The 23211-nt window shown below is 34.1% G+C and overlaps 1 protein-coding gene across 1 annotated transcript in view; it reads left to right on the top strand.

Annotated features, from left to right (window-relative positions):
- Positions 1-4419: 4419 nt before the first annotated feature.
- The window catches only part of LOC150106401 (hemocyanin C chain-like), a 35090-nt gene continuing 16298 nt past the window's right edge, over positions 4420-23211 (top strand). The window contains exons 1-5 of the mRNA XM_090393122.1: positions 4420-4681; positions 14824-15041; positions 19056-19264; positions 20590-20986; positions 21205-21333. Of these exons, the coding sequence (XP_090249248.1) occupies positions 4474-4681; positions 14824-15041; positions 19056-19264; positions 20590-20986; positions 21205-21333 (1161 nt within the window). The 5' untranslated portion in view covers positions 4420-4473. The remainder of the gene's footprint in view (positions 4682-14823; positions 15042-19055; positions 19265-20589; positions 20987-21204; positions 21334-23211) is intronic.

Genomic DNA, 23211 nt, shown 5'->3' with positions numbered 1-23211 from the left:
AAATTATGTTATTATTATTTTTTTTTAATTTTAAATTATTCGGTTAATATATATTTACAGAAGTTATAAAACAGTTTACCTGTAACCCTTAACGGTTAAGGGTTAAAGATAAAACTGTTTAAGGCTTAATCTTTCGTTGCAGACTGTGTTTACATCACCGAACAAACGAGTTAACAAAGCTACGTTAAACAATTATATATATATATATAAGAAAAGTTGATACTGGATGTAGAATGAGCGTGGCTTAAATCACCAACAATTTGGTTATTTCTTAAGTGAGATCGATATTCCACATGGACTGCCCATCACTATATATATATATATGTTAAAAATACCAAGCTATTTTAACCTGGTTTTACTCCATTTCCCAAGTAAGCAAACAGACAAACAAGTCAAGTTTGCGCCTGTTCAGGCTAACTGAACAGGCGCAAACTCTCAAGTTAGACTTGTACTACTTTACGGGTCACTTAGACTTGCATTACGTGCAGGCGCAAACTTGACTTATTTGTCTGTTTGCTTACTTGGGAAATGGAGTAAAACCAGGTTTAAAATAGCTGGGCATCTTTAACATTTAACATACATTATACCCTTATTAAATAAAACTCTCATCCTGAGATTTTTATTTAATAAGGTCAAAGCACCTTATGGCAACTTGTTTTAGTAAAATACTTATAAGCTCTGTATTACTTAACCTTAGTATTTTTAAGCCTGGCTCCCACTGACGAGACCTCAATAAAGGTCGAAACCGGTATGGGTAGTGGCCCTCTTGCCTTTAATGCATAGCATCATACATCTCCTAAAGGAGATGGACTTTGCATTATGGGTAAATATTAAGAATAGTGATCAGAGCTTATTCCACCTTTACTACGAGTTGCCTAGACTTGTACTACTTTACGGGTCACTTAGACTTGCACTACGTGCAGGAGCAAACTTGACTGATTTGTCTGTTTGCTTAGTTGGGAAATGGAGTAAAACCAGATTTAAAATAGCTTGGCATCTTTAACACACACACACACATATATATATATATGTGTGTGTGTGTTAAAGATGTATATATATATATATATATATAGCAACTTGTAGCAACACACACACAAACCTCGCAAACCCCTTATATATATATATCAATTTGTAGTATTAACTCTCGGTACTGGGTTATGTTCATATTTATGTATACTGACTATAACCGAGACTAGAATAACAATTAAATTTATTCAAAACGCAACATGTTTCATCAGATTGTCCGACTTCTTCAGGCGTGGGAACATAGAAAGCAAGTAAACACTATAAGAAACATCGTATCACTATAAAACGACTATTATAAAATTCATGTAAGCTTTGAACTGTAGCTACAGTGCGTGTTGAAGTTCTATTGTTAAGTAGCTGCGCATCTGATTTCACGCGTGTGCCAATATCGGATAGCAGAGCTGAAAGAGTCTGGTAGATTATAGCAAAGGTTATTATTTATGTGATGAGGGTCATCACATAAGTAATATATATATATATATATATATATATATATATGTATGTATGCAAAAACAATTAAGTTTGCGCCTGAAACATAGTTCAAGTCTAAAGATGGTACAACACTAGGGCAACTCATGTGGGTAAAGCTCTGATCACTATTCTTAGTATTTTCCATAATGTAAAGCACATCTCACTAAAAGATGTATACTGCAATACATTATGGTTGAAACCGGTCTGGGTAGTGACCCCACCCATAATGTATTGCAGTTTACATCTTTTAGTGAGATGTGCTTTACATTATGGAAAATAATAAGAATAGTGATCAGCGCTTTACCCACCTTTACAATGAGTTGCCCTGGTGTTGTACCATCTTTAGACTTGAACTATTTCAGGCGCAAACGTAATTGTTTGCATACTTGGGATTAGGAGTTAAATAACCAAGCTTACAAAATTACTTGGTAACCCTAATATACAATATCTCCAAGTTAAAAATTAATTTCATATATATATATGTGTGTGTGTGTGTGTGTGTGTGTGTGTGTGTGTGTGTGTGTGTGTGTGTGTGTGTGTGTGTGTGTGTGTGTGTGTGTGTGTGTGTGTGTGTTAAAGATACCAAGCAATTTTACACCTGGTTTTACTCCATTTCCCAAGTAAGCAAACAGACAAACAAGTCAAGTTTGCTCCTGCAAGTGTTGCAAGTCTAGCTGACCCTGCACGTAGTGCAAGACCAAGGCAACTCATGGTAAAAGTAAAATAAGCTCTGATCACTAATCTTAATATTTACCCTTAATGCAAAGCACATCTCCTGGAGGAGATGTATGATGCTTTGTATTAAAGGCAAGGGGCCACTACCCAGACCAGTTTCGAACTTTATTGTCAGTGATAGTGTACTGCTTTCGTTAAAGATAATTTTAGTTTTACAAATTATTTTATATAAAAATTTTATATCTATCTAATGCCAAAGCAAAGTAAAGTTGATACAGGATGTAGAATGAGCGTGGCTTAAATCACCGACAATTTGGTTATTTCTTAAGTCACATCGATCTTCCACATGGACTGCCCTATCACAATAATGTTCGTTGGCTAAGTAAGGGTATTGTATTGAAACGCTTCTATGAAATTGTTTGGTGAAATAAAAGTTTTCATGGAAACGAAAGAAAAAAATGTGCCTGAATTTGAAGATACTGGATGGGTTCAAAATTTAGCTTTTATGGTTGACATTACTGGTCATTTGAATGATCTGAAGCTAAAAATGTTAGGAAGCGCTAAGTTAGTGACTAAACTTTCTTCATGCATTGAAGCATTTGAGATCAAGCTTGAGCTTTTGGGCCGATCAAATGTTGAAAGGGAATTTATTTCACTTTGCTATCTTGAAATCACTCGAATATTCTCCCAATTTTGAAGAAAATCATTCGAAAAGTACAGCTTTGTTAATTTTTGATCTAAGAAGAGACTTTCAAAAAAGATTCTTAGATTTACGTGAAATGAAGCAAAAATTCTTCATTTTCCTGGATCCATTTTCTGTTGACATAGACATTGTGCCTGAAGAACTCCAACTTGAAGTGATAGATATGAAGTGTGAATTATCTTAGGTCTACTCAAAAGTAGACATAAAAACATATTATCAGTATTTGGGAGATAAATATCCTAAATTCAAACTATTTTCTACAAGAATAATGTCTGTGTTCGGAAGTTCAATATATTTGCGAGCAGTTATTCTCTCGAATTCACATAAACAAATCAAAATATCATTCAAGAATAACTGATGACCATTTAAAAGAGATAATGAAAACCTTAACAACCAAGTGCTTCTCTCCAAACGTCATTATTCTGGTGGAAAAGAAAAGAAGCCAAGTTTCAGGAGGCTGCAACAAAAATTAAGGTAAAAAAAAAAAAGTTTTTATTTCATTTCTTTTTGTATACATAAAAGACATTTTTTGTCAAATTATTATGTACCAATACTATGAATAGGGTTTTTAGGAATAATTGTCCTTATCCGGCCCGCGAGATCTAGTTTATGCTTCAATTCATCCCCAAAGCCAAACGAGTTTGATACTCCTAGTAAAGACGAAGCCCTTTAGTCAAAAAGACCTGGGTTCGATTCCCGTCCATGACGTGAGGAATCTTTATCTGGTCTTTTTCGACTAAAGGTGAATTATTCTCATAGGGGGTAGAGAGTTTTTTCACGCAGAAACTCGGGTTTTTCGTTCCTGAGAACAGGCAAACCGGCTCCAGAACACACACACACACACGGATCGTCATGAATACTTGCCCTTAGGGTGATGCAGCAGAGGAGTGACAAGCCGGCTGCATTAATTCCTCGCAAACCCCTCATTAGGGGGACTCCACCTTTCCTAAGGGATGGATGAGAAGGGAACGAACTGACTTCAGAATTCGTAATTAAGTGTTAAAACACATTAAAATCACAAAGTGAATATATCAGCTGTAATTACGCAATTCGCTAGATTATTTTGAAAAATTTTACAAACCATTGAAAATATAAAGCGCAGCAGCCAGTCATCGCTGACAATTCGGCATAACTATTCTCAAATAGAGAAACTAAAATAGAAGTTGATAATCGCCACAATTTCCTGTTATTTTTTAAGCAGCGGAAACGCAGTCGTTTATTTTTAGTCGATGCCAGAAAGGAGATATATATTCTCCATTTCTATAGGTATTAAGAGCTATTCTTCGACAACACTTCTTGGTACAAGGAATAAAATAACCACGACCACACTTCCTGTGTATATGCGCAATTCGACGGGAGCATTATTTCAAAACAATTATGAAAATTTTATAACACAAAAACAGATATGAAAGCCAATCATAAGAAAGGGAACGATGACAAAATGAGGTAAGAAAACTGAATAAAATATAGAAATATTTTCTTGGAAATTACGCAATTTCCTGAATAATAAGGGGGTCATATAAAAGCTGAAACACTAAGAAGACGGATGTCCCAGTCACTTTCAGCAGCCAGGTCTCGTGGACTCTTCAAAACAAGCCATGCCAACGAGTTCTGTAGCGGATAAGCAAAAGCGGGTTATTCCGCTGTTCACATTTGCTACATTAACTACCAAGCACAAATTTGGTTTACGTGTACAGCGTGAATCTAAGCTTCGGGGTTTGGGAATCCTTGGCCGTGGACAGCTTTTTTCATGCTTTCACCAGGCTCATCTAGAAGAGGCCACTAGGCTTGCCGAAGTTTTGACTTGTGAGTGAATTTTCTTCATATCTTATATTGTTTAGAAAATAACTCTGAAATTGTGATCTATGTTCACTCTTTACAAATCCACAGATAATTAGGGAATGGGATGGACATGCAGATTATAACCAGGTCTTCTTTAATAAATAAATTTAATTTAATTGAAAGAGAATTTTCAAAGTACTTTTTAAGAAACGCTAAATTAGCCGGTTTCAGTAATGTTTTTTTTTTTTTTTTTTCTCGCTTACAAACGTCAACTTGAAATGGTCACAAAACAGCCCATACTTGCTAGACATAATTATTTGTAGTCTGGACATAAAAAAAAGAAAGCACCAGATTAAGGAGGGAAGAAACAATAGATAAAAATCCAGTGGAAGGTATATAACAGAAGGGTAAAACGAAAACGATATCCCCCATAAGCAGAACCTGATGCACACGATTCGCAATACGGAGAACATCCAACATGGTTTCGAACGTATGTTTCTAAATGACAACGCTCACATCCAACAAATGTGTTTCTCACTAAGATCGTGCAATTATACTAGTTCATTTATATATATATATATATATATATATACTCTTTCAAAATTTTACGGCTATATACGTTGTCTTTAATCAGTAGTTTCCAAATTACTAGAAGCGATTATGCATCAATGGGACTCTAAATAACATCCAAGTAACAAATTCAGTTATATTGAAACCAGTACAATGTCGAAGATGTGTAAAGTTCAAACGCTCTGCGATAAGAAAAATTTTGCACAGAAAAACAACCCCGTTTATCACACAAAATATTATTATATTTTAAAATGCTATAAATTATCACACACACCATTAGTCTTCTTTATTAGATTTATTTATAAAAGAGTTATAAAATGTACACACTACAGTGTTTGAGAACTACCTGATGTAACAAGGGATTTCTGATTGTCCTCTTTAATATTTCATCCTTAATTTTCTCTTCGATTATGAACAGTGATGCGTCTTCTAATTTAGCTTCTTCTTCTTACTTGGTGAGAAAAAGCTATTTCTTAAGAAGAAATAACCATGAACAAGTTACTTACGAAATGTATCATTTATTTCGAAATTACTGGAAGTTTATAGTGAGACTGTCGCGACAGAGTCACTATAAACTTCATGTATCGATTCAGTTAATGACTGTTTTGCATTAACAAGAAAGCAGGAACTCGTGTTTCTGAATAGATTTTTTAGGGGGAAAAAGTTATAGCAGACTTCCCAAAACCTTACAGTATTTATTTCTTTTAATCGAAGCTAGCTAGCTGTGTTCATTCTACAAGGGGAAATATAAAAAGGTCAAAGCGAGTTACGTATAAGGCTGTTACGTTATGTTAAAATGCGCACTCAAAATTGCTCTTTCACCCAATATCGGGTATTATAACATTTCCATTTTAGATTACATAACAAAAATGGTTTTCAACAACTGAATTACTTCTGCTGTAGTCACTTTCCTGCCGTCTACGTTCGCAAAGTTATCTTTCCATAATTAATTATCTTCCACATAACGAAAGAACTTTCTATGGTTTTATTTATTCTGCTCTCCAATTTTGCTTCCCTTATCATTGTTTGGAAAAGAACACAAAAGATAACTGCTGTATCGAGAAGGATACTGATAAGTAGAAATAAGAACAAAGAAGTTACTGTTCCTCTTTACCAGGCAACACCTGGGTTACTGTGAACATGTCTGGTTGCCTAGTTTCAGGGCGATGCAGAACACTGAGGAGAGTGCAGAGGCGGATAATGATATATCAGTTCTATGGGGTGATGTGAAAGATTGCGGAGTGTGGCTAGCAGGTGGAAGAGAGGGGGGGGGGGATAATAGAAGCACATAACTTAGCTAAAGGATTTTTCAACTTTTTTTTTCTCAAAAGTGACTGAGCGGAATATGGTGCCTGAAAATAAGCAGTATACTTAATGAATGCTAAATGTAAACGTAGTCCAGTCCGACACCACTACCCTGTTTAGGGGAGACTTCATGTGTCTCGAAAAGGTTTTATGCTTGGTCTCTATCTGACTATCTAAGGTGCGACAAAAAGGTTTATAACTATTCGTGGATGGAATTATCATTAAAAAAGAAAGAGAAAAAGTGCCTTCCCGGTTATCGATATACATTTGTGTTAAATACAATCGAGAGGTGAACGTATTAGCTCCACCTTCCGATTCTCTGTTTATGAATGACATTCTGCCATCACAGTTTTATCACAGAAGTGGTTAAACTCTTAGATTTACCGGAGAATGCAGTACATTATAGTGAAAAACGCATACAAATCAAAGAAAATTGTGTGAATGAGTGGAAAGCTTCAAAAGTCGCAAAAACAGACGACCAATGTCAGAAGTTTTTTGCAGCATTACGACAATGCTCGGGGCAGTGTAACCAACCATTCAAATACTGTAATTCATTAGTAGTTAAGTTTAATACAAAAAGACGATTTCGGATCAATCAAAAAAATTCTTAAACATTATTAAAAATCTGAAGCTTGTGGACCTATTTTACAAGTGCAATGGGAGACTATTTTTTAACAAGGTGCGAAATCGAGAATTTTTGCATGACTCGGAATAGCATGTTATTGTGATTAAGTACAGAATCATAGTTCGGCTAGCCTAACTAACCGAATGGATAATGTATCCGCTCTCCACTACAAGACTAGCCACCATCCTGCTTATTTGGAGGCCTGAAAAGGCTTGAAGAAGTTCCATGTTTAGGTACCTGCAGCAGCATTTTCAGATTACTTAATCCTTATCCCACCTAGAGTACCAATGCACTATATGTTTACAACCTTTTGGATAGAATTAGCATAAAAAAAAAAAAAGCTGAATTCAGAATAGATATGATCAGTGCCGCACTCAGGATTTAATCTTGGGGGGGGGGGGAGAGTTGAGTAGGCGATTTGAGAATACACACTACGCATTGCATATGACCTATGACTGAGCATCTGCAGTGATCACCAATACATGAAACCCGTGATCTCCTCTAGCCCGGCTCGGGCAAATGAAGTAGCACTGGGTCCTCCCGAGCGCTACCTCGTTCGCCTTGCGTTCACAGCGGCCGTGATTCCCGAGAGCTATAGGGTATTCCCACCTTATGTGACCGCTAATTCATAAGTAGTATAGAAATAGAAAACACGACACAACATAAATAAAAAAAATTAATTTTAATTAGGAAAAGATTTTTGGGAAATTTTCTAGTATTTTTTCCTTTTTCTTTTGGGGGACTCAGTCCCCTTTTCTCCCCCCGTGGGGGGGCGCCACTGGGTACGATATTCAGTAAATGATACTGTAAGATATGGTAATTACAGTAACCTTCATTCACGAAAGGCTTGATGCCCATTAAGATAATACGAAAAGTCTGCTTAGAGACTAAACACGAAAGATTTTCATGCCACTTTTTGATCCAGAAACTAGGGTGTGGTGGTGGTGATGATGATCGCACACCGAATATTTACATACAATATATCATTGAATTTCAGAGATATAATTCTTTTGGAAGGCGCAAATATATATACAGAAAATATAGAATCAAATTTCATAGAACAAATGAAACAAATTTTCATTTATCTCGTAATGAAAATTGTTATAAATATATATCATGAACGGGTACTCTTGAAAACATACAAGTCTATGTGAAGTAAATGTATACATGTCACATTCCGTTCCTGGGAAGTAAACAGAAACTGAAAAAGTGTCAAAGGCCAAAGGAAACTTAACTCGAGCGAGCGATATCAAATAAGTGATAAATAAATACGACGCTTACATTTCCATCTAAGCGTCGTATTTATTTTATGCCAAACACCAGCAGAAGTTAATGAACTAGTGCTCTGAACATACACACACATTAATGATTTTTTTTCATAGGGGGAAAAAACGAATTATGAAAAAAAAAAGTAAAGAAAACATCTGGTATTGGTGTAGATGTGAAGGACGCCTTATAAAGAAGAATTTGTTTTGTTTTTTTAATATAAATAAGCCAACAATAATAATAATCAGTATTTAATTAAATATTGATGTCACAATGAATATATAATATATTTTAAAGTAAAATTAGTGTTATTCATTTATTGAAAAGTTGGGATACAATTAAAAAAATAATAATAATAATTGTATCACAACTGCGATATAATGATTTTTTTTTCACACGTGTACATGTGTAAAATTATAAATATCTATTAAAAATGTGAAAAACTATAAGGGATTAAATAAAGAATTCAGTTGTGCACTAGAAAATTATGCATACATAAAAAGAGGTTGTGTTTAATTATAATACATTTCGATAAACAATTAAATTTAGCGAAGGCCTAATATTGATAATTTAAATTGAGTTTCTATTTGCTGAATATATTGTTGTGTGAAGTAGCATTATTTCATGCTACGAAATCTTTTTTTGCGAAACCAACTCTACACTTAGGGATGGTTGTATATTACCACAAAGTATTGTAGAAAATTTTTCGTCATTTAACATTTCTGGATCCGTTATCTCTACTTTTGAAATAATGGAATAGCCTGTTTGGCAAACGTGTGTTCTGGCAATCCACTTAGAAGTGATTTGGTTTAAAGTTATTTAATTTACATTTCCTACATATATATCATCAAAATTATCAAACCTTTATAACTTGCAAGCACATTGCATTTATATGAATAAAATTCCATCACGCGTAAACATATTCTTCGTCCTTTCATATATCGTAAAGTATTCCGCTAGCCACGGCCCGCATCCCCAAAAGGACGGTAGCGGAAGTAAGCTAATTTATTCTCGATATTGCAACCAGCGAGGGGGGGGGAAAAAAACCATCTTGAAGCAAAAATTCTAGCCGACCACAGAGTTGTTATTCTGGGTAGAACCAGTTCTTAGAAGTTTTTTCAAGAAATTATATTCTTGGTTTCATCCTTTATCCAAATGTAAGCAAAGAAAGTTTGTGCGTGAAGTAACTTCACGACTGGGCTACTTGTATATAGAGGCTAATGACTTCACATCAATTGCCTTAGTTGTTGAAAAAACTTTCAACAACTATTTCTAACCCCAGAGTATTTTAATAATAAGGTGTGACACCATCTGGCTACTCATATATGAAAATATGACTTCTGCATTACTTCAACCTTAATATCTCTTTTGGGCCTAGCTCTCACTGGTGAGACCTTAATAAAGGTCGCAACTGGTCTAGGTAGTGGCCCTTCCCATAATGTATAGCATTATACATGTCTGCAAGGATATGTGCTTTGCATTATGGGATACTAAGGCACCTGATGTGAAGTCATTAACTTCTATATATGAGTTGCCCAGTATTTACCACAGGATGACTTTGCACCATTTGGCTCGATATCGTCTTGCTTATGGAGGCCTAAAGTACAATAAAAATGGACATATTTGGTCTTTGGAACCGAGTTCTCATTTATCTAACCCTTGATCTACCAATATTATATACATTTCCAACCTTTTGTAGGTGGTTAGAATGGGGGAGGGAAGTGAATTTGAAACCTACCTTCTATGCTGTTAATTATTTTATCTAGTTAGTTTAATATTCCCCGCTAATACCTGATTTGAAATTAATTAGTTAAAACACAAATAAATGATATTAAAAATTCAGATGTCAACCGAATTACTGAGGGTATTGTTTCTCTCTTATTACTAAACGCAAAGTTGGTGTCAACTCCTTTTTAACCTAGGCATCTGCTGATGAAATGCAACAGCAAAGTTGGTATCAATCTGCTAATGAAACGCAACAGCAAAGTTGGTGTCAACTCCCTTTTAACCGAGACATCTGTAAGGTTAGCAAGATAAGAAGCATATAGGATTAAATTACTGTTTAAACAGTGCGTTCTTCGTATAAACTCAATTTCACATGATCTTCAAAAAAAAAAAAAAAAAAGTGTTGTGGGGAGGGGGCAGCAATAAATGCCAATGTTTTATCAAGTCTACTCTACACCCCATGACTAGTTACAAACGGAATCACCAGCTGTTTGCGTCTTAATGTAAACAGAAAGCTGTACAATAAATCTCTGTATTTTGTAAAACCGACAATTTACAATAAGCATGGCTATTTATACGTAGTTAATTTATAAACATGTGTCACGAAGTGGTGATTATATGATATTTATGCTGGTATATTAAACAACAACAAAATTGCTAATGAAGACTAGTGAATTCCATATTCTACCTTTCCATAAATATCTATTTACATTTTTCATGAATTTACATAAATATTTATCTGTCTACCCCAGTTCATTGTCATTTATTACAGTTACTCATATTTCGTAAAGATTTCAAATACCACATTTCAATAAATAATCCTTCCAGTCAAAGTCCAGAAATAACTTGCGCTAGAACAGACGGCAAAACAAATATCTATTGTGTAACGTCCTCCCAACAATCTACAAAACATTACAGGATATACAATGTATATAAAAGTAAACGAAGTGCTTCACTTCTTCATATCTACATATCGGGTTAAAGAAAGTACAGGGTGCCCACAATTGGACCTCCCAAGTTTCAAAGAACGGTAAAAAATCAAATGCGGAAATACGAGTAAGGTTTGGGTTGTTCAAACGCTCTAGAGACTACAAGTTTCATCCAAAAGTTTTTTGACAAAAACTTTGTGATTTCGATACCATGGTCCCGATATTTCAGAAGCTGAAACATCGGGATCGTCAACAGTTTCACATTATTCTTTATGTAGGGATTGAAAATTTTGTGTTCGCTCACCCGTGAAGCAAATATCTCACTAGTCAGATCTTAGCTTAAAGCCAGATCCGGGATTAAATCAATGTTTAATCCCTGGTCTGGTCAATGTAATGATGTGTTAATGTTTTGGCTCATTTTTATTCTGTATAACTACTAGTGTTGAGCAAATATGTTAGCTACTTATAAATGAATGCGTTTATCAGTCAGCAAAGAAAAAAAAAATTGCATTTTCATAAGTGATACAAGACCATTTATTATCTTTTTTTTTTTTTTAATTAATGATATTACTTTTCGATAGGTTTTCGGTTCTAACACTTATCTCATGAATCACTTTTATCGAAAAAATCAAATAACTTCTTCTCTGCCATTCTAGACGTTGAAAACATTCAGTATAATAAAAACTCTCGATAAAATAAAACCTTAAGTCTACGTTAGTGCGTTTCTGAATTCGATTGGATCTGAAGAGCCTAGTCGGTATAGACGAAGTCCTTTGGTCGGAAAGACCTGGGTTCGATTCCCGTCCATGACGTAAGGAACCTTTATCTCTTTCTACTAAAGTGTGAGTTAGCCGATCTCATGCAGAGGGTTTCGTCCTTTGAACAGGCAAACTGGCCCCGTGAACACAAACGGATTTACAGTCATAAAAAGGGGAGTCCTCCTAATCCCTCATTAGGAGGACTCCCCCCCCCCGCAAAGGGACGCGGGAGAAAAGGAAGGAAAAACCTCATACAAATATTATAATATCATTATTGGATCCTCCCTAAACATTGTCGGATGGACAGGGCAGTGATGCGTTATGACACGAATGTAATCCAGAAAACGTTTAGGCTAGAATTAACATAAAGAAATGTTTGTGGAAATAAATACTTCTTCCTGACTTTCAAGCTTTATAAGTCACTATTAACGGTCAAGTTCTGACCATTTCATCACTGGGTAAGAAATAAGCTAATTACCGTCCATTCCTGAGTATCGTTTTAGGTTGCCGTTTAGCGATTAATCGGCTACCACGCGGTACGACTGAACGCTCTTTAAAGCACTGCTTTTTCAAACGTTTTGAAACCTATCCTTTCATTAGTCATTAGCAATCAGTTTTATAGATATAAACTGAAAAATTCATAAATGCTTAAGATTATATTTATTAAAAAAAATTTTTTTTAAATATTTGTATAAATTCAGTTTCGTATATAGTTTTGGTGCGGTAGATCCCAAAGTGCAAATTTTTATAACAAAGAATCGAGTACAGATATGTGAAATACTATAAACTGGAAACAGTAATATGCAGGTGTTTTCAATATGCATATCGATAACTGCACAGAAATGGATGCCACTTCAAACGATTAGTTCATTTCTGAAACATTTATAAATTAAATGTAAACAAAGAGCTGAAGTAAAAAAAAAAATAATAATCTTTGACTCCATGAGGTCTTGGGGTAATAATAATAATAATAATAATAATAATAATAATAATAATAATGGTATCTGTATAGTCACATTTTGTTGCTTGCTGTTTTTACATGCTGTATTCGACAAATGGACTTAATTTGCTGAAGCAAGATCATGCTTTTACAGTTAGGACTGCTCACTCACCTTAAATTGTTATCCAGAAATATCGCTTTTTTTTCTGTTCTTCCGTTTTTTTATTTGTTTGTATATTTTAATTCTGTATATACCATTAGTTAACTTTATTTTTGAAACACAATTACGTAACAATTTCGCCATCGTTCACATTAGTTTATACTCCATCTCGCGGCAATAAATCAAATAAATACAAATTATAATAAAAATTATGAGATTTACTGTGGGTGGAAAGAGAAATAGGAAATAAAAATTTAGCTTTCAAACATGACTGCATCAAATAGGAAAGCGTGCGCGCGCGCGCGCACACACACACACACACACACACACACACACACACACACACACACACACACACACACACACACACACACACACACACACACACACACACACACACACACACACACACACACACACACACACACACACACACACAAATAAATATAAATTATATATTGTGTACGAGGTCTGACACAGAAAAAATTAGACTGTGCCTGTATCTCTTTTATTTAACAAATTGAGAAAATCTATGATCTTCTTCAAAACAGTTCCCTTCTGAGTTGACACACAGCTGCATACGATGCTGCCAACGTTCAAAGCAATTCTGCAGATCATTTTCTGAAAGGCTCTTGGAGAGCTCCACCGTTTTGGCTTTCATATCTTCTACCGACAAAAAATGAGTTCTTTTAAGCACCGACTTGATTTTTGGGAAGACTTAGAAGTCGCAGGTATGGCGAATAGGGTGGGTGCTCCAGCACAGTGATGTTGTGATTAACTAAATACTGCTTCACAGACAAAGCGTTGTGGACTGACTTGATGTAAAATCCAGCCGTTTCTCAACAATTCTGGTCGTTTCCTTCTCACGCGTTCGTACAATTTCGTCAAGAACATCAAGGTAATACTGCTGATTTACCGTCTGGCCGCTGGGAACCCACTCTGCCATTACAATACCCTGCATATCGAAGAAAACAATCAACATGGCCTTGAACTTCGAACGACTCTTGCGCGCTTTTTTGGTCTTGGAGATGTTGCTGACTTCCACTGCATGTGTCGCTTGGTTTCCGTATCATACGTAAATATCCAAGTTTCATCACAAGTAATTACCGAATTCAACAAATCTGGTTCATCCTTAATGCGTTGCAAAAGGTCCAAACACAGTTCCTTGAGACATTCTTTTTGTTCATCTAACAACATTTTTGGAACCATTTTTACACAAACCTTTTTCATGTTTAATTCTTCCGTTAAAATGCGTCGAACACTTTCCCTTCCCAAATGAACTTTCTCAGCTACAGCTCGAACACCCAGCCTGTCTTTTCCAATCACATCTCGCACTTTTTTAATGTTGTCATCGGTAACTGCTGTGCGTGAGCGGCCTGAGCGATCATCATCTTTCTAAGTCTTCCGAAAATCGTTTGTGCCATTCAAAAACGCGTGCATGAGATATGCACTATTCTTCGTAAGCCTCATTCAATAATTGAAAAGTTTCTGTAGCGGATTTCTTCAGTTTTCTTGTACTGAGTTTTCTCGTACTGAGTGAAGCGATGGAGTTAAGCCTTGTCTCTTCCCTCCCACTCTCCGTTCCCAAGCTATAGGGTTAGTCTCGTTTTCTTTTTTTTTCCGTGTCGGACCTCGTGTATAGGAGGGATGGATGAAAAAAGATACAAGATATAAAGAGTTTTGTTTTATTTATTTGTCCGCTGTACAGATTTTCGCTTGAACCTACGGTTAACAAATTTTGCATGACTTTTCCTTTTTGACTAGAGAAAGGCTGCAGACTTATTTGAACTCGACATTTCTGTTATAGTTAGATTTCCATACCCAGTATGTATGTATGTATGTATACAGGGAAAATATATTATTATTTATTTATTTTTATAAATTTCAGTGGCTAAAACTTTTAATGAGTTCCTGGATCTGTGCTATCAAGCTCGAGACTATGTCAATGAGGGTCTTTTTGTTTATGCTCTGTCGGTAGCTGTACTTCATCGGGATGACTGCCGTGGTGTTAGTCTCCCGCCTATACAGGAAGTCTTTCCAGATAAGTTTATTCCTGTGGAAACTATGTACAACGCCTACAAGAAAGCAACCATAACTGATCCAGAAGTAAGCATGACCTGTTAAATGTAATCATAATTTAGAAGAGAAGTAAGTTAGCGATTATTTCTAAGAAATGGAAGTATAATAATAATAATAATAATAATAATAATAATAATAATAATAATTTTTTTTATTTTTCTTGCATAATGTAGAAATATTAAAACAAGCATCTCCAGCCATAGCTGAATCACTAGACTCAACCTCGCGTTTAGTTAAGTGCAGTCCTCACTATTCTCAAAGAGACATTTATATTTTAAATTTGACTTAGCTCCTCAAAGCCGATTCAAAAACCTGGAGAGAGTAACACCCGTGAAGTTTAGCATTTCGTCTTGGTTCATTACTAATATCGTTATGTAAGTGGAGAAGAAAGAAAGTAAATAAACACGGTTCATGGATTGATGTCATATTTCCAAGAAAGTTTTAAGAATCCAAGTACGATTGAAGAAATTTATAATACAAATGAAAGTAGACATAAAAACACTTGTGTTTTGACAAGCATAGAAGGGACTGCAGGCATGAGAAGGCAGAGCTTATTTCAATCAATCCCGTGAAAAGACTACGAGAAAAAATGTACTTCTATAGGAAAGCATTCAGTGAGCCAATGAGAGCGAATGAAACTGGATTGTCCTTTTCTGAATATCAACAATAATTTTTCATGTATTACTTAAGCTGAACCTATCAGTGTATTATTTAAAATTAAGTCATTTTAAATTACTTTATTTTTAGGGTCTATTTTTGTGTTCTGCTATTGGCTCATGAGCAATTTTTTAAAAACATAAGATTGGCTAGCCCCCTAAAACAGTCGCTTCCATATTTTTTCGTATGGCACAGAATCTTCAAAACTCATTCAGTAACGACGATGCCTTTGTCTTTAAAGACAAAAGGCATTATCACTTCGAATCCCATCTAGAAGCGAAGGATCTTTAGAAGGAGACTTTTCAACTGAGGTGAGTTATTGATCTCATACTGGAATGACTGCTTTTTTACTCTGAATACTTCGACAGATTTTTCATCCTACGAACCAGACAAACTGATTAGAAAATACAAGCAGAGTGTCGACCAAATACCTTTCATCTGACAATAATATATCGGTTTAATAAGATAGTATGGTATGAGTGTCCACGACATTATATCATTATACACTAATTTAATGGAATATGTATCGCACAGGCTCACTTTTGGTCTGCAATGCAATGCATAACTATAACATGGCATGACACAAATTACCTCAACGAACTCAAATAGAAGCTTGCTACTATTAGCTCATCGATATTACATTATTGCCTTCCTATTAAATCTTAACATACCTGGATGTAAAGATAACAGTCTTTCTAAAATCCCCCCCCCCTTCTCTATACAGCGGTCTTATCACAGTTAGGACTGCATTTTTTGTGATATCAAAATGACATTTCAGATAACGCATATTATCAGTTTTACAGGTATCGACTGCCCAAAGATCACAAGATTATTATCTTGGGGCATTATTACGGTTCCTCTGAAATCCGATATTAAAAACTTAGATCTGCACTGCATTCAATCTCCTGTTTACATTCCAATTAACTGAGTTGTATTTCCTAATATTTTGAAAGCAAATGAATGAGGTCTGTGTATTATTATGCACACATATTATAATGTTAACAAAACTTTTTGAACATAAAAATTTGTGGCGTAAGCCGTACTCGTTCGAATCAAAGTTTCAAATGTTATTTTGAACTGGAAATCGAAAATAACAAACTCAATGATTTATCGTTTCTGTATATGATCCGACAGGCATAGATTTTAGACAGTGATACATCAGTGATACAGTAGACATTTGATAGAGAATAATTCCTGTTAGCTTCCTCCTGTCTGTCTGTTTATCATTCGTCCTCAGAAATGGATGAAATAATTTTGATGACACTTAATATTTAAGACTATTTTTGTTGAAATGTTTAAGACTATTATTGTTGAAATGTTATTTTGAATTGGAAAACGAAAAATAAATAAAGAAATTATCTTTTATCGTTTTATGTATGATCCGACAGGCATAATGTTTAGCAGATTCACAAGAAAATGAAGCATGTTAAGCTTTCTTATGTTTGTTTATCTGTCCACCCACCTGGAATGTATGAGCTAATTTTGATGAAATAGATATTTAGAGCTTGTAGGAAAAGTTTTTGAGAGTTTTAATTTTTTTATATCTAATAAACCCTACTTTGACCAATAAATATAAATATCTTAACGACTTTTTTCTCCCCTCTTTTCCAAAGGTATAAGTGGAACACTTTTAGACTTATTTCATTTTTGGTGTGCAGTTATCCTCCACCTTTTGCCAATAGCTGAGCTTATGGCTACCGATGATTTCAAAGTCACGAGGAAGAGAGTACACACTGTCTATCTTGCGATCCTAAATTCTTACTGGTATATTCCTTTCTGATAATAGAGTGAGTTTTGCGGTTTATTTTTTCCAGTTCGGCATTAAAACACCCATTTTTTCAGAAAAAAAATTGCTTCCGCCAAAGATCGACCAAATCTGGAACCAACTGAAAAATAGGCCTAGAAAAAGTTTCGCTGTTCCGACGATTAGAAGAGTACTTTTGATAGTCTTTCTTCCAGAGGTCCAGCATTATGGAACCAGAAACATTTTCCCAAGACTCAAAAGGCATTTTTACCATGTTGTATGAAAATCAAAGTACTTTTTTCCCTGTACCACAGTGTAGTGAAATAGGTACTAATGATTTGATTCGATTTTAATGTAATATTCAAGATAAGCAGTTTTCAGTGGTTTGTATAATATCATTTGCCGTTTGTTTTTTAATTAATATATCATAATAATATTGACAACAACCTGAAATGTTATGTTGCGTACCTTTTCTAATTAACTTGATAAGACATTATTCTTAGCTTAGCCAACAAATACTGCTTTCTTCCTCCCCCCCCCCCCCCAACAATACCGTACTTTCTCATTGATATTTATCTAAAGTTTATCTCATTGATATTTATCTAAAGTTTATCTCATCTATATTTATCTTAATAACTAAATTATCAGAAAATTATCACGTATGGATAACACATTCGTTATTCTTTGTCGTTCTCGAATTACTTCATTCATTCAGAAGGAACGGATAGATAAGGCACCAGTGAACAGTTGCCAATTCTATCAAAATACAGAACAGAATTTAAAAAAAAAAAAAAAACCTTCAGTGATATTACGAAAACACTAAAAATGCTACTTAGCCTTAATTTTATAGATAAAACTATATTCCATTTTAAAATATTTAGTAATTCAATTACTTTCATTTAAAAAAATGCAATAATTAACCACTTTCAAATATTCCCACTCGTATTTTTTTAAAAAAAATTTGAAACTGCTCAAAATTAAATAGTGACCATTTCCCATTTCAAACCCCTACATATTCTGGTATCTTGAATCCTGAAGACATCATTGTCAACAATAATAATCAATAAATTTCTTCGTCAGGAAACTTGATTTAATACCAAACCCATAATACTCACTATTTCGGATAATGATGCACCAATTAGGATATAGGGATAGTTGTATTATATTTCTTTTTTTCTCTTCCTGAAGAATTCAATTCGTCCGTAGAGATGAATTCATCAATCGGTGACGAGTATGATTAGAATCCCCGGATGCATACTGATTTCCAAAATTTAGTTAGCTCTTAGACTTTTAGACTATATATATGTAAACTTTAGACTACACACATAAACATATTAAACAAAAATAACTGTTCGAAAGTATTCTGCAATGCATATGTAAATAAAGTGACTCCACGGATTTTCCATACTAGTGATAATAATAATAATAATAATAATAATAATAATAATAATAATAATAATAATAATAATAATAATAAATAACATACCGATTCTATGTTGAACCCTTTTCCATGAGACGATGTTATAATACAGTTATATTCGATTTGTAACTCACAAATGTATGAGTGTTTATTGTCTCCTTAAAATAATACACAAAAAGTAATAAATAAATGAAATGTAGTGTATTTAATTCGTATTTAGGAAGAAATAGTTGTCGATATCGAAACGACTGGAAACGTCCTCGATCCTGAATATAACGTGGCTTACTACAGAGAGGATATCGGCATTAATGCTCATCACTGGCATTGGCATCTTGTTTATCCTGCCACCTGGAGGGCTGAAGTGACTGGCAAAGTGAAGGATAGGAAAGGAGAACTCTTCTACTACATGCACCAACAGATGTGTGCTAGGTAAGAAGTTAATGCTTGGAAATCTCCAAAGTAGATTAATAATTGAATTTATAACTGTTAAAATGAATCAAAAAACATAAGGATCGTTCAAATTAGAATAAAGAAAGAAAATAAGCAAATCAGAATACTTGTGGAAGTATTATGAGTTCCATGAGTATTCTGATTTTAATTTATTAGTGATGGGTAGGAAAGTGATACCTCTCTTATCCGTAATGTTGCACGTGCAGACCAGTTCGGTTCAGAAGAGAAAGCGTCCATCCCCACCATTTAGTAAATCATAGTGAATACCTAACATAGAGAGATATACTGAGGTTTGTTTTTTCTGAATAGTGGTAATACTATCAGCTGGAACGATATAAGCAAGACCAACGCTCAATCGGGTATGTTGAGGGTGTCTGACATTGGAATTTCCCTACAGTCTTGCGTCTCTTATGAGATTTTTGCATTTTCGAACCTAATTTCAGACTAAGAGTGTGGAACATGGTCATAGACTTTTTTCCCCCTTCATACTACAGCAACCGAATCCTGAGAACAAGGGCATCAACTGACTAACCTCAAGTCGACATACATCCTAACAGGTATGGCAAATTTCTGTGAATTAATAATTCTTCTTGACTTATTTTCCACTTGCACACTATGCATTTGAGCGATGCTTATGTAGTTATGAAGGACTTTTAATACTGCTTAACATAATCTTGATTTTTAATGTTTCATTTGAATATGAATTTGTTTCTGATCAACCAAAACAGTTTATATATATGCTAATATCGATTAAAAAAACGAATTGTTGAAGAAGCATAGCAATGGCTATAATTTTACTGTATTTCATTTAGCTGGGGTGGGGAGGATTCTACATCAGAACCAAGATTGATTGAGACGTCTCTGTGTAAAAAAACTCTTAAAGTAGACAATGAGTGTTATCAAAAATGCAAAATTTTGATAGGATAAGTTAAAAATATAAAATGGACGAAGGCCATAAAATCTTCATTTTCGATAGAGATTATACATCCTCCATACGTGGATCTATAATATCTTTTATTGTAATGGAACTTTGCGCTTTCCTGAGACCATAGCCATTTTTTCATGGTATTTTTATAAAATGTATTTAAATGTTTAATGTTTATTTTTGTTTTGTTTTTAATGTTTAATGTTTATTTTTTTTGTTTTTAATGTTTAATGTTTATTTTTGTTTTGTTTTTAATGTTTATTTAATGTATTTTTTTATTTCAGATGTCGTGCGGATGGAAAAAACAAAATATATTTCTGTTAGTTTTATATGTTTGCATACTTTGGTTGAATATTATTCTGTTTGCTTTTTATTACAGATATGATTGCGAAAGATTATCTAACGATCTACCCCGCATGGTTCCTTTCCATAATTTTGAGGAACCACTGGAGGGCTATTCACCTCATCTTAGCTCCATCATCAATGGACTGCCTTATTCTTCTCGTCCTGCAGGCCTTTCTCTTCACGATCTGCATGACATTTCTGTACAGGAATTGGAACGCTTCAGGGAACGTATTTTGGATGCAATAAATTTGGGTTATGTAACAGACAGTGATGGCAACGAAATTGCTCTTGATGAAACCCATGGCCTTGACATTTTAGGAGATATAATAGAGTCAAGTCATGAATCCTTAAACAAAGAATATTATGGAAGTCTGCACAACTGGGGTCACGTTATGATGGCTGCTATTCAAGATCCAGATGGCAAGTTTCAGGTAAGATACAAATCAGTTTTAACAAAAGCTATATAAAACAGGTTATGATGACAATCTCTAAATGTATTACTGAAATATAATCATAAATGTATATGTCTATGATGTATAAAATATAAAAATATAATAATAAAATATATTCTTAAATGTGGAGTATTCATCTCTTTTCTTATCATATTTGTTGTTTTTATTGTTATTATTTCATTTATTTTTATTTTTAGACTAATCCTGGTGTGATGGACGACACTGCTACTTCACTTCGGGATCCCATATTTTATCGTTGGCATAGATTCATTGATAATCTCTTCCTAGAATTCAAGAATAGGCTCCATCCTTACACAAAGAGAGAGGTCTGTTTTCTTTAATCGTTTTCTCTTTTAACGTTAATTTATTTCATTTAAATTGTATCATCCCCTACAATAAATAAAAATTAGATTGGAGAACTGGGACACATTACTTTTGTATATCGTGACCAAAGTTTATAATCAAAATAAAAAGCGGGGGAAAAGAATACTTAGAACAAAAATTTTAATTTGTGATGTGTGTGTTTTGTATGATTTAAAGATTCTTTTATTTATAAAATATCTCATTCGATTTTGGCTAAGCTTCTTTATCTTCAATTGTAAAGGATCATCTTTTAGTAGAAAATTTTCAGTTTATTAGGAAAATAATAATTAAATATGAGAATTAAGGAACATATTTGTAAAAGAATATATAAGAATTCAAATAATCCACTCACCCGTGTTTTTCCTCAAAGTGAAAGTCCATGTTTAAATTCGCAAGCTTTTTTTTATTTAAAAAATGATATCCTTTATAGACAATGAAAATTTTTATTTCACATGGAACATAAACGATATTATGGAAACATAATTTTGTTTTTGAAAACAAAAGAAGAAGAACAATTAAACCATAAGATGGGGGGGAAGGGAATCGAGTGATTTTGCAAATAACTGGAGATAAATAAGTAAAGAAGAATTTCCTTTCGAGCGCTTTACCCTTTAATTTCAATCCAGTTGCACAAGGCACACGAAATTTAAGATGAGGACAAAAAAAATATTTTTTCATTCTAATAAAGGTATCTGAATATTAGTATTTTGCTTTGATGTAGATAGAACTGGAACATGAAACGTTAGAAATAAAATAAAAATATATAAAAAAAAAAACGCGGGGGGGAGGGATCTCACATTGGGCGTTGCTCTGTGAACTGCAAAATGCAATTCGATAATTTTAATTCAGCTATGTTAAATCCTATTTACATATGTAAAATGTCAACTTTTTCTATTTTTACAGCAAATTACTACAAGAATCCTAATCTTTCAAAGACGGTTTAACAGAAAAAATAAATAAAATAAAATAAATGATTTAAGAATTTCTCATATTTTTAAATTAGAAAATCGATATACATCATGACCTATTTGAGAAAAAAAAATCTCTTATTTCAGATAGCGACTTATTTTGTGCAAAGACTTTATTCAGATTATTACATAATGGTACTGCATTACTGGCCAGAATTAATTAGTGAGATAATTTTATTACCCTTTACTGAAAAGTGCTTTAACAAAAGCATCGTGTTTAAAGAGATTTTAGAGTTACAGTTACATTACAGTTACACTTTAGCCTTCTTAGAAGTGGATGTTGTTTTTAAGATATAATGGCAATATGTCCACGACTTAGTAATTGAAAACACGGCATCCATAGTCTTTAGCTGAAAATAAAATAAAATAAAATAAATATTCCACGTCTAAAAATCAATCTAGTAATAGAAATAAAAAAATAAATTTGCTTCCTTGATCTTACTTCATATAAATTTGGAGTGTTTGCATCTATAGCACCAGACCATCCAAAGAAAGACTATCATGATGTCTTTTTTCAGCCAGTTTTTTTTTTCCTACTCTCTGGAACCTCGGGTTTTTAACTTCAAGTTAAAAAGTTGGGTATTAATAATCATATAAATAAATAGTCTGTATGAGCTATCGTATGTGATGCAATTGGAAGCGCAGCGGAACATTGCGCCCTTCGATTGCAAAAGAACTGGGTTCGATTCTAGTTATGACGACGGGAATCTTTATATGGGCTTTATCAACTGAAGGTGAGTTAGCCGATCTCATATGTGGAGAGCAAGGTTTTTCTCCCGGAAACCCGAGTTTTTCACCCCGCGTACAGATAAATCGGCATTCAGAACACATGCAATTTACAGACTGTTGTTGCTGATGGTGGGCGGTAAACGG

The sequence above is a fragment of the Typopeltis vanoorti genome, chromosome 5, assembly GCF_054136105.1.
Source record: "Typopeltis vanoorti isolate ZY-2024b chromosome 5, IOZ_Tvanoo_1.0, whole genome shotgun sequence".
In the NCBI taxonomy this organism is placed as follows: Eukaryota; Metazoa; Arthropoda; class Arachnida; order Uropygi; family Thelyphonidae; genus Typopeltis; species Typopeltis vanoorti.
Note: the sequence above shows the minus strand (reverse complement) of the source record. Positions and strands in the feature narration are given on the sequence as shown.